Source organism: Microtus oregoni, unplaced genomic scaffold (assembly GCF_018167655.1).
Source record: "Microtus oregoni isolate MIOR12 unplaced genomic scaffold, Mior012 000000F_ref0000247, whole genome shotgun sequence".
NCBI lineage: Eukaryota > Metazoa > Chordata > Mammalia > Rodentia > Cricetidae > Microtus > Microtus oregoni.
In genome coordinates, this window is record NW_024543059.1 from 30448281 (window position 1) to 30460300 (window position 12020).

The window sequence follows — 12020 nt, forward strand, 5'->3', positions numbered from 1 at the left end:
TCTACGCCTCTCAGGCATGTCAGTACGTCACTGCTAATGTGAGACTCGAACTTTCTGGGTATCACCTAGCACTCTAACTTGCCTCTTAGGACTGATAGTTTGTTTCCTGTATATGTGGGCATGGTGTATTTTCATTTTCATTCCAGTCCAGAAAATTTTCAATTTTCTTTTTAATTTCTGTTTTGACCCACTTTTCATTCAATAGTGAGTTGTTCAGTTTCCATGACTTGGTATGCTTTGTGCAGTTTTTGTGGTTGTTGATAAGAACCACAGTTTTAATCCTTGATGGTCAGGTAGGGTGCAGGGTGTTATTTTAATTTTCTTGTATCTTTTAAGACTTGCTTTAAATATAAGTATGTGGTAGATTTGGAAAAATTTCCATGAGCTCTTAGAAAAAGGCACTTTTTTTTCCTTTTTTTGTCTTTGGGTAAAATATTCTGTAAATATATCCTAGGTCCATTTATTTATTCCATCATTCATGTTGAGGGTTATCAGTGAGCAGTGTTTGCTGATTCCTGTTATTTTCTTGTCATTGTGTGGGCTCCTCCACTCTTGATTTGCTGCTCTGAGATTATTTATTCCTTCTCTTTCCTTGAGTGTGATAAACCTCTTAGATTGAAGTTTTCTTTCTAGCACCTTCTGTAGAGCTGGATTTATAGATAGATCCTGTTTAAATTTAGTTCTGTCATGAAATTTTTTTTTTGTTTGTCTAGTGTGATTGAAAATTTTGCCAGGTGTAGTATTTTGGTTTGGCATCTGTGGTCTCTTACGAGTTTGTAGAACATTGATCCAGACCCTTCTGGATTTTAGTCTTCATTGAGAAGTCAGATATTATTCTATTGGGTCTGCTTTTATATATTACTTGGACTTTTTCTCTTACAGCTTTTAATGTCCTTTCTTTTTTGTATACGTTTAGTGTTTTGGTTATTATGTGTCAGGGCAGTCTGTTTTCTGGCCCATTCTCTTTGGTTTTCTATATGTTTATTGGACCTTGATCAGGATCACCGTCTTTAGGTTGGGAAAAGTTTCTTTTGTGATTTTGTTGAAAATATTTTCTCTGCCTTTGATCTGAGTTTCTTCTCTTTCTATTACGTTTATTCGTAGATTTTGTCTTTACATAGTGTTCCAGATTTTCTAGATATTTTGTGCCTGAATTTTTTTGGATTTAACTTTTTTCGTTCCTTTTTCTTTTTGCCAGGGTATTTATTTCTTTTATCTTGTCTTTAATGCCTGAGATTCTATCTTTCATCCACTCTGTTGGTGAGGCTTACCTCTGAGGTTTTTGTGTGACTTCCTAAATTTTTTAAATTTTAGTTTTACCTTCTTTTGGGTTTTTGAGTTGCTGCCAGGTGTGGCCATTGGGAGTCCTGGGTAGAATCTGTTCCTTGGTATTGGGGCCTGATATGAATGCCTGGAGATGAGCCAAAAGGGGACTTAGTGGGTCCACAAGAAGGAAAAAAGCTGGGTCTACCATGAGGTTCGACATAGAATAGAGTTAGAAAGGATGACCAGGCTCCTTCATGTAGTCTGCTACAGGCTGGGGATGAGACTGACAAACTTGCCATGGGGGGAAAGTTAAGATCTTCTACTGGGTTCCCAGGCTGTGGCGGCTAGTGAGTTTCCAGGTGAGAGTGTCCTTGGGTATTGGAGGCTGACACAAAGGATGAGGCTGGGTGGGAAAGGCTGGGTCCTGCCAGCGTCTGCAGAGTTCCCAGGGAATGGAGAGGGGGGGAAGACACTTGCAGATGGTTTCCTGCAGGGTTGGGGGTGAGACTCCAGTATAAGTTCTTTAAACTTAGTGCTGATCAGTTCTTCTTGATCTTTGTGCTGTGTGTGTGTGTGTGTGTGTGTGTGTGTGTATGTGTGTCTGTCTGTCTGTCTATCATGTGTGTCTCTGTGTGTCAGGATCCTTCTGTGTAGAACAATCTGCTTTGAGCTCATGATCCTCTTTAGTGCTAGGATTATATGATGTCACCACATTTTCTGATGTGTCTGTAAAATATAGCACATTGGACGCTGGGAAGATGGCTCTGCTGTTGCAGGAGTATTTCCCCTGATGCTGAGCACCCGTGTTTGCTGGTCTACAACTGCCTGGTACTCCAGCTCTACACCTGCTGCCACTGTACCCACATGTGCAAACCCACGCTCAGACATGCAGCTTACACATGAATGCAATTTTTAAAAATAGTAAAAGTAGGACATTGCGGCTAATTACAGGCTCAGCTGTTGTTCGGCATTCTGACAGGTCCTACTTGTGACAGTGTTGAGGAGGACCTGAGTGCTTCTGCCCGGGGAGCCTCTGCTACAGTGTTGGAGGAAACAAGGAAGGAAACCGCTCCTGTTCAGCTCCCTGTTTCAGGGCCAGAACTGGCTGCTATGATGAAGATTGGAACCAGGGTCATGAGAGGCGTGGACTGGAAGTGGGGTGACCAGGTACTCAGAGCTTTCATTAACATCTTAGCACATCTAACACCAATCAGTGGAAGTTGGAATAGGTGGCTATCTGAACTCGGGACTTACAAGATTAATAGATGACTTAGTTATTGATTTCTGAGCAATAAAATAGAGGCAAAAGACATGAGGACAATATTTTCCTTCCCGTGATGTCACATAGATTTTCTCAGACACACTGCTAACCATGGGTTTGGTCTCCGTATTCTTAGAAATTAAATTGTCTGAGATCAGGTAATGGCACCCTGTCAATACCTTTCTCTCTTGGGATACTTGACAGAATATTGCTCTTGGGCCTAGTGATTGAGGTCATTGGAAAGGCCACTTTGATTGCTGGGACACTCACTATGCTTTTGTTAAGAGAATCCCCTAGTTGACAGAATTCTTTTCTTTAATAAAAGAACATGAGCTTGTGATTTCATGGCATTTAAAAATGATATGATTGCCAGGCAGTTGTGGTGCATGCCTTTAATTCCAGCACTTGGGAGGGAGAGGCAGGCAAATCTCTGTGTTCAGGACCAGCTTGGTCTACAGAGCGAGTTCCAGGACAGCCAGGGCAGTTACACAGAGAAACCCTGTCTTAATCCTCTCACCCCACCCCACACAAAATAAAAACAATGATAGAATCTATACATTTTTTAGTTATATTTGGGTCAGGAGGAGGATGAATGAAAATCTCTGTACAGAATTAATACAGGAACCATGGTGGGTCCGTAACAGGACAGTCACTTTCTTACCTGGTCTTTGGTTTTGCTGTTTCAGGATGGGCCTCCGCCAGGCTTAGGCCGTGTAATTGGTGAGCTGGGAGAGGATGGCTGGATCAGGGTCCAGTGGGACACGGGCAGCACTAACTCATACAGGATGGGTAAAGAAGGAAAGTATGACCTCAAGCTGGTGGAGTTGCCAGTGTCATCACAGCCCTCTGCAGAGGACTCAGACACAGAAGATGACTCAGGTGGGTGACTCACAGAATCCTTTAGGTCAGGGTAGCTTGGCAGATTGTTCATGTGTTGGGTGGCTATCCTTTCCCTCTGCAGAGTTAGAAGTGGTCAGGATGCATTGGAAGACATTGCTCTGGTTGCTCCTTAAACACATGATTCTGGTGTAGATGGGTAAAGGGGCTCTGTCCAGTAGCCTGGACAGACTGACACATCTTCACCTTTATTTTGTGCTTCCTGACGCCCTTCCAGAGTGGGGTGGAAGATAGAGTGCAGCATGCTTGTTAAATTGGATCTTAAAGTCTTTTTATTTGTTTTTATATGTGTGTTTGTGTGTCTTACTTGTATGTGATAAGTTAGGGGACAGTTTGTTGGGGTCACTGGTGGCAGGCATCTCTACCTGCTGAACCTTCAAACAGTAACAACAACAAACCTATTTATTTACTTATTTTGTTTGAGGACGCTTTGTTTCTTCCTCCACCAACTTCAAGGTATGGCCCTGTTGTAAGGAGAGCGGGTCGCTTGTTTGTCCCGGCCACCCGGCTAGCTTACACCTGAAATAACCACACAGAAACCGTATTAATTTAAACGCTGCTTGGCCATTAGCTCTAACTTTTTATTGACTAACTCTTACATATTAGTTTAACCCATCTCCATTAATCTGAGTTTTGCCACATGGCTGTGGCTTACCGGCAAGATTCTAACCGGTGTCCATCTCAAGCAGAGAATCCATGGCTTCTCTCACTCTGCCCTTCTTCCCAGCATTCAGTTCTATCTTCTCCGCCTACCTAAGTTCTGCCCTATCAGGCCCAAAGCAGTTTCTTTATTCATTAACCAATGAAAGCAACACATGAGCAGAAGAACCTCCTACACCATGGCCCCACCTGCTTCCTTTAAGTTCCTCCTATTCCTTGATAGTTGGAGGGTGTGCTAAGAAGAGAGCTCCTGGCGTGGAATGTGAGAGAAGCTGTCACATAGACTGCAGTGGGCTCAGAGCCTGCACATTTAGTCTAAAATGACAAGTGCATATCTTGTGGGTGGGTGTTGGCTATACTGTCAGAGCATCTGAGCTATAGTGTGTGGCTCTGGACCACTTGTAGCCCCTTCTTCTTCCGAGCTGTATGGGAGTATTTGTCATTGTGGAGTGAGCCAGGGAAGAGGTGGCTGTGCGACAGAGCCGTGGCCTCCTTGTCTCACACCTGGACTGACTGGCCATGCAGGTGGCTGCTCAGGGGATGCTGCTGCTTTGCCTTTGCTCCGGTTGTGGCTCCTAGACATTTGATAACTCGACGTTTTTGTTTGTTTGGTTTTCATTTTTTGAGACACTTCTCTGTGTAACAGCCGTGGCTGTCCTGGAACTTGCTCTGTAGACCTCGAACTAACAGAGATCCACTTGCCTCTGCCTCCCAAGTGCTGGGGTTAGAGGCATGCACCACCACTGCCTGGTAATAAGTTTTCTTTTTCAAGATACAAAACTTTGGAATCATTTTATTGCTTATATAGTAATTGCTTAAACACAATGTTACTCTGAAATCTCATTTTCTATGGTGGGGTAGATAGCTCACTTCATAAAGTGATTAATCTTATGTAAACATGAGGACCTGAATTCTATCTCCAGCAAAAGGTTGGCATGGTAACATGCATGCTTGTAATCCCAACTCTGGTTGGTGTAGATCTATTGGCCAGACTTGTTAACTTAATCAGTAATTCACAAGTTTCTGTGAAAGCCCTGTCTTTACAAACAAAATGGATGTTACCTGAAAAAAAGACACTGGAGGTTTTTCTCTAGTTTCCACACTCTCTCTGCACCTGCACCTCCTCCTCCTAAATCTCATTTTCTTTGAGGAAGATGGTATCAAAAATGGTCAAGTAGCCAGTTGCAGTGGCAGGAGGCTTAGACAGGAGAATCTCTTGGACCCAGGGACTTGAGTTAGACTGGGTAATATTGTGAGAGTCTCTTGGGGAAAAAAAAAGAAGGGAGAAAGAGAATAAATTTTAAGTTTCTTTTTTTCTTGTGAAGGTTTGTCTCATTTTCTAGTATTAAAAAGAAGCTTGTTAGATCTCTGTATCTTCTTAATTTTTCTGTGAACTTAAAACTACTCTAAAATTTGTTCAGTTTTTGTAAAGAAAAACAAGTTTGATATTAAATACCTTAAATGACATCCCCAGATGATTTTATTCAGGACTGCTGTTTCTTGTTTCTACCGTCCTTTTCAGAAGCTGAACAAGGAGACAGGAACATCCACCCCACAGCAATGATGTTGACCAGCATTATTAACTTACTGCAGACTCTGTGTCTGTCCGTTGGTGTCCATGCTGATGTCATGCAGAGCGAGGCTACCAAGACTTTGTGTGGACTGCTGAGAATGTTAGTGGAAAGCGGAACAACAGATAAGCTATGTATGACATGAATCAATATGAGCACAGAGCCTCAGTGTGGATGCGTGTGTGTGAACCTCTCATGCCTGTGTGTCTGTGGGCCAGTCTGGGTGTGAGACTGAGTCAGGTGTGTGTGAGGATTTGTGTAGGAAGGCCCCTGTGGCTGCTGGACCTCAGCATTATAGACATGATGTAGCAAACAACAGAAAATTTCACTCGGGCTGCTTCCTTCTGAGGCTACCAAAGAGAATATGTTCCAGGCTTCTCTAATACTGGTTTGCTTGACAGTTCTTGACTTGTAGGCATGTGAACATAGTCTTTGTCTTCTTGTTTACACTCTCCTCTGCATGTGTGTGTTTGTGTACATGTGCTTCAGATTTCCTCTTTACAGGGATACCAGTGGACCTCACCTAGTTTATTTATGTCTTCCCCTTGTGAGATGCTAGAGTCAAGGCTAGCACTGAATGAGGGCGGGCATGGAATGGGGGAGGTGTATGTGTGAGGACTACTCACCCTCTAGTGCTGCTCCCTTAGAGCTCTGGAGACCAGGGATCCTCACGGCAGGCTCTCAGCAGAGCCCTGCTCCTTCCCTTTGCCTTTTCTTGGACATCTTGTGTTGCAGACTTCACTGCTGGTCTCCTTGTCTTCTGTGCACTCTGCACCACTTATGTTCTTCTCTTGTGGAAATCTTTATTTGCTGTGGGCCCAGTCCCTTCCTGCATGTTAGCTCAGTCTTTACTATTAATCCTCAGAGACCTTATTTTCAACTAGGATCGAATGCTGGTGTTCTGACTGAATACCAGTGTAAAAACAGCAAATATCACTTGAACTTGGGTGGGTGTTTCTGTGTGCCTGAAAGTGTGTATGACTGTCAAAGGAATTTGGAGCATGTGTAGCTGTTAGCATGTTTGTGAGTGTGAATGCACACAGATGTGTTTGGATACATTTCTGATGAGTGAGTGCATGCATGTGTTAGGTCTGTGTGAGTAAATGCTGGTGTGAGAGTTTGTTTGCCATCACTGAGCGTGTCAGAATTCTTTAGAGAAACAGAACTGACAGAATGAATCTATCAGTGTGAAAACAGGGTTATTAGAGTAGCCTACAGACTGTGGTCCAGCTATTTCAACAGACAGACCGAGCATCCAGTGGTTGTTTGGTCCACAAGGCTGACTGTCTGTACTGACCTTCAGTGTATGCCAGAACCCCAAAGAAGTAGGCTCTATTGCCTGTGAGGGCAAGAACTTCAGTGAGAGCAAGGAGCGGGAAAGAACAGACGCTTCCTCCTTCCATGTCCTGTATGTAGGCTCCACACCAGAAGGTGTGGCCCTGATTTACGAAGTGTCTTCCTACTTCAAATAATCCCATCAAGAAAAATTCCTCACAGCTGTACCTAGCATCTCTGGTTTTAGTTAATTCCAGGTCATCGGTTAGCAACCAATAATAGAATCACACTGAATGAGTGATCTTGTGTTGGAAGCATGAAGTTATGTGTATTTGAGTGTTTCAGTGTGGTTGTGTGAGTATGTATGTACAGGAACGTCTGTGGACAAGTAGCTGTGTCAGATGTAGTGGGAATGTGCTTGTGTGTGTTCCAGTTGTGTGGTTGCAAGTGTGTGAGAGTGGTCGGAGGGAGTGTCTGTTCCCGACTGTGAGTGCAAAACCAAGTATCGGTAATGAGCATGCTCGAGTGTCCGTGCCAGAGAGAGTGAGGGTGTGTGGGTGTGGGCTGGGGGGGTAAAGTGGGCGCACATGGCTGTGATAATATGGGAGCAGGTGTTGAGTGTTAGCTGAGCACACGCATGCTGTCAGTGTCTCTGTTGTGAACGTACATAGGAGAGCAAAGGTCAGACTTTTGAGGGTGTCACTGGGAGGAGGCTTGGTTGGTGATAGAGGAAGAACGTGAGCACATATATGTGCATAGGTAGATGAGCGCAAATGGATGTGTGTGCGTATTTTAGTATGAGTAATTGTCTAAGCATATGTCTTCTGTGTAAATAGGAGGGGTGTGTGCAAAGTGTTTACTTTGGTTCTGTGTGCAATGTATGATTGTGAGTCTACTAGTGATTGCAGTAGTAGTAAAGGTGAGAGCTTGTGTGAGTATGTGTGAGTGACTGTGGCAGACAATATTTGAATATGTCTCAGAAATTTTATGAGTTAGTGAATGTTAGTATGTGAGCTTGTGTCTTAGCTAAGACATGGGTCTTAGTGAGCTTGGAGGGCAGGAAGGCAGCATGGGCTGGGGGAAGGTGAGTTGCTGCTGCCGCTGCTGTTGCCATGGGAACTCAGACCATAGGCTTCACATCCTAACTTGAGAGAGAGTAGAAAGTAGACACTGGGAAGTCAGGAGTAGCAAACCTCGTTCTCATGGGCATATTAGAATGTCCCTCTAATCCCATCACTGGAGAAGTAGATCATGTGTTCTGGCTACATAAGAAAAAAACGAAGTAAACTTGGATTGGGCATTTTATGATGTCAGTCAAAATTGTGGGGACATTTAAGGCACATGAGATTAAAAAGTATAATAGTTGTGCACTGTAAATTACTGCTGTTAGAAGTGTAGAAACAGGGTAAGTAGGTTAACTAGTCTGATCACATGCATTTGAAAGGGTTAAAATGATGCCATGAAATGTTTTTTGAGCTAACTTAAAGCCTTTCTCCACTCCTGTCTGAGTCCCCTTGTAAGGCAGCTGATTGTCCAAAATGAATTGGTAGGTAATTTAACTGTGAGGGTTGTGCTCATGCCTGGTTTCTGACTCTTGGTTCAAGCGTGCTCTGTCTCCTCTGGCAGCTCCTCCAGACAGACTGGTGTGCAGGGAGCAGCACCGAAGCTGGTGTACACTGGGCTTCGTCCGCAGCATCGCACTCACCCCACAGGCCTGTGGGGCCCTCAGCTCCCCAAGGTGGATCACGCTGCTCATGAAGGTTGTGGAGGGGCATGCGCCCTTCACTGCCGCCTCCCTGCAGAGGCAGGTAATGCGCTGCTAGCCAAACCCAGCTCACTGACGGCAGTCCTGAGTGAAGCTAGACCTGGTAACCATGCTTCTTCATGGAGAAAATAGCCACAGGTGCAACAGGAATCTCCTGGCCTTGGCTGCTGAGGGTCTTGATTACTGCAGTCCTTTCAGTTGCTAAATAAGCTTCTTTGCCTTTTCTCAGTTTCTCTCATCTGCCCATGGAAGTAGTAGCATGGTTGCCAGGAATTAAGTTTAAAGAACAGTTTCACTTAAATTCATGCATTTTGAATTTCTGATAGTTTCCTGTTAACCATCTGATAAATCATGAATGTTAAAGTTGCAGATGGTTAATTTCATTAAGGGATAAAGTAAAGAGAAGGTAAAGCTGTCTGATGTCATTTTGTGTTGTGTTTGAGCAGATCTTAGCTGTCCATTTACTACAAGCAGTTCTTCCGTCATGGGACAAGACAGAAAGGGCACGGGACATGAAGTGTCTGGTGGAAAAGCTGTTTGGCTTCCTGGGCAGCTTGCTCACTACTTGTTCTTCTGATGTCCCATTACTTAGAGGTGAGTGGCGGTGCCTGTCCTTGGTGCCCCTCTTTAGTGAGTGCTGTGCAACTTGGTTTTCTCTCTGCTTCAGAATCCACATTGAGGAAGCGGAGGGCGCGGCCGCAGGCTTCCTTGACTGCCACTCACAGCAGCACTCTGGCTGAGGAGGTGGTAGGGCTGCTCCGCACTCTGCACTCGCTCACCCAGTGGAACGGCCTCATCAACAAATACATTAACTCCCAGCTCTGCTCCGTCACACACAGCTGCTCTGGGAAGACTCCAGAAAGGGTGTGTTCCAGGTTTCTAGCAGCATGCTGGGATCCTAGCAGTCAAGTTACCTTTTAAACATGAAGTGTTTTTGTTTCATGTTTACTTAAGGGCATTTTGATGGAAATAACTATTAAAGAAATTAACAATTCAGATAGGCATGGTTGTACGCCTGTAGTCCCAGCTGCTTGAAAGGTTGAGGCAGGTTTGCCTGAGCTCACAAGTCTGGGACGATGTAGTGATGCTCTGTTCCCTAAAGTGAATTTGTACATAGTGAACGAGATAAAGGACTTGAGTTTAGCTACACTTCACACTCTCTGTCTCCCTTTTAGGCCCTGCTGGAGGACTACTTCCCAGACTCGGAGAACCTGGAAGTGGGGGGCCTCATGGCAGTGCTGGCTGTGATTGGAGGGATCGATGGCCGGCTGCGCCTGGGAGGCCAGGTCATGCACGATGAGTTTGGAGAGGGCACAGTGACTCGCATCACCCCTAAGGGCAGAATCACTGTGCAGTTCTGTGACATGCGCATGTGCCGAGTTTGCCCGTTGAATCAGCTCAAACCGGTATGTAGCTTGGCGGAGCTCTCGAGTGTTGGGGTGGTACTGAAACTGGTGTGTAATGTTAGAACCTGTACTTTATATTGTCTTCTAGGAAGCTATCTGTGAGTCAGGAGTTCACGTAGCTTTCCTCCTGAGCTAGCTTGTACTTCTAGGAAAGGCCTGCCTCAGGGAGCATACAGCCAGGGACTTTTAGACATAAAAAGAGATTGACATTCTGTAAGGTAATTTTAAGTATTTAAAATAGGAGTTTCTAAAATGTATTTTTATTGAATAATTTGGCTTCTAGAAATGATTTTTTAAGATAATAATCTTTAGTTAGAAAAATGCTTTTTAATCATGGGGAATGCCATAGCTTAGCTAGCTGCTGTAACACAAGTGCTGTGCCTTAGGACAGTAGAGAAGGTTTATATAATTCTTTGTAACCCAAGTGCCCACGCCTTAGGACAGTAGAGAAGGTTATATAATTCTATGTAACCCAAGTGCCCATGCCTTAGGACAGTAGAGAAGGTTATATAATTCTATGTAACCCAAGTGCCCATGCCTTAGGACAGTAGAGAATGTTATATAATTCTATGTAACCCAAGTGCAATTTGACAATATATTTTTTTTAATGAAACATTTTTGATTACAATAGGAATAAGTACATGTAGTAAATTTGGAATGTACAGAAAAAGTCTTAGATTATAACTACCACCCTGATATATTAGTGTTGGTGAACTGGTAAAGAAAGCCTTCATATAGAGTATATCTGTTGTATGTGTACTTTTATCTTTCTGTAGTATCTTTCAGAATTATCCTCAGGCAGGACATGACTTGGAGTATGCATATTTAAATTCAGGTCTCATGCTTTAATAAATTTTAAACTTTGTTAATCTCATCAGCAACTCTTTGAAGGATTTTGTGCCCTTTCTTCAGCTCCCTGCTGTGGCCTTTAGCGTAAACAACCTGCCTTTCACGGAGCCTATGCTTTCTGTCTGGGCTGAGTTGGTGAACCTTGCTGGAAGCAAATTGGAAAAGCACAAAACAAAGAAATCAGCAAAACAGGCCTTTGCAGGTCAGTGCATAGTGTTCCATGGTATTGCTTGTCCTTTTATCAGAGTGGGTTCGTGTGACCGTTGGAGCCTTAGAGTTCACATAGCACTTGTCGGCTATAGTTAGGGATATAAAGTACTTTTTAGGTTTGCCGTTGACTTCAGATTTGGAACCCCATCACTTCGAACTGCCAGCACCTATTCTTAGCAGACTTTTAGGATATCGGGTTTGTTTCTCCGTTCATGACATTCTCAGGGTCAGCCCTAAAGAACTTTGTCTTTGGATTCTCTTGACTTTGTCTCTAACTGGTGGGCAGCTTCCTTAAAACCTTTCCTCCCTTTGGGTCTGGGTAACCACTCTTGGGATTTTCCTCTTCCTGCCTTTTGGTTATTCTCAGAGTTTGTTTCTGTTTCTCTTGCTCTTTATACCTTTGAAATCTAGCGGTTTCCCTCGTAACCCCATCTCATTCTGTCTCCTCTTTGAACATACTCCCCCTGTTTACTCTCCATATTTGTTGTTGCTCCAACATCTGTGATGGTAAACACCTTTAATTTTGAGTCTGCAGTTCACAGCTCTGAGTGGAGGGCCTGTGAATATAGCAGCCATTTGCCTCAAATTCAGTCTGTGTTCTCCCAGTTGCCTCCATTTTTGTCATCATGGTGAACAAACTGGTCTGCCCGTTGGTCCAAGTTTAGTGCTCAAGGACTCATCTGATTTCATTCTCTCAACCTACACTTGCTGTGCTGTCCCCAAGACTTCCTGCATCCCCTGCTTAGGAAAGTTGCTCCTCTCCTGCATAGGCTATTCTGTGGTCCTTGGTCTGCTGTCAGACACCTGTGGCATAGCTTCATATCACTGGATCAGAGAGCTCATTCTAGGGAAATGGCTTC

At 44.0% G+C, this 12020-nt stretch overlaps 1 protein-coding gene across 1 annotated transcript in view; it reads left to right on the forward strand.

Annotated features, from left to right (window-relative positions):
• Window positions 1-12020, forward strand: part of Herc2 (HECT and RLD domain containing E3 ubiquitin protein ligase 2) — a 161150-nt gene that overhangs the window by 75250 nt on the left and 73880 nt on the right. The window contains exons 36-43 of the mRNA XM_041656580.1: window positions 2246-2433; window positions 3214-3406; window positions 5607-5789; window positions 8557-8738; window positions 9142-9289; window positions 9363-9559; window positions 9871-10101; window positions 11014-11152. Coding sequence (XP_041512514.1) covers window positions 2246-2433; window positions 3214-3406; window positions 5607-5789; window positions 8557-8738; window positions 9142-9289; window positions 9363-9559; window positions 9871-10101; window positions 11014-11152 — 1461 coding nt within the window. The remainder of the gene's footprint in view (window positions 1-2245; window positions 2434-3213; window positions 3407-5606; window positions 5790-8556; window positions 8739-9141; window positions 9290-9362; window positions 9560-9870; window positions 10102-11013; window positions 11153-12020) is intronic.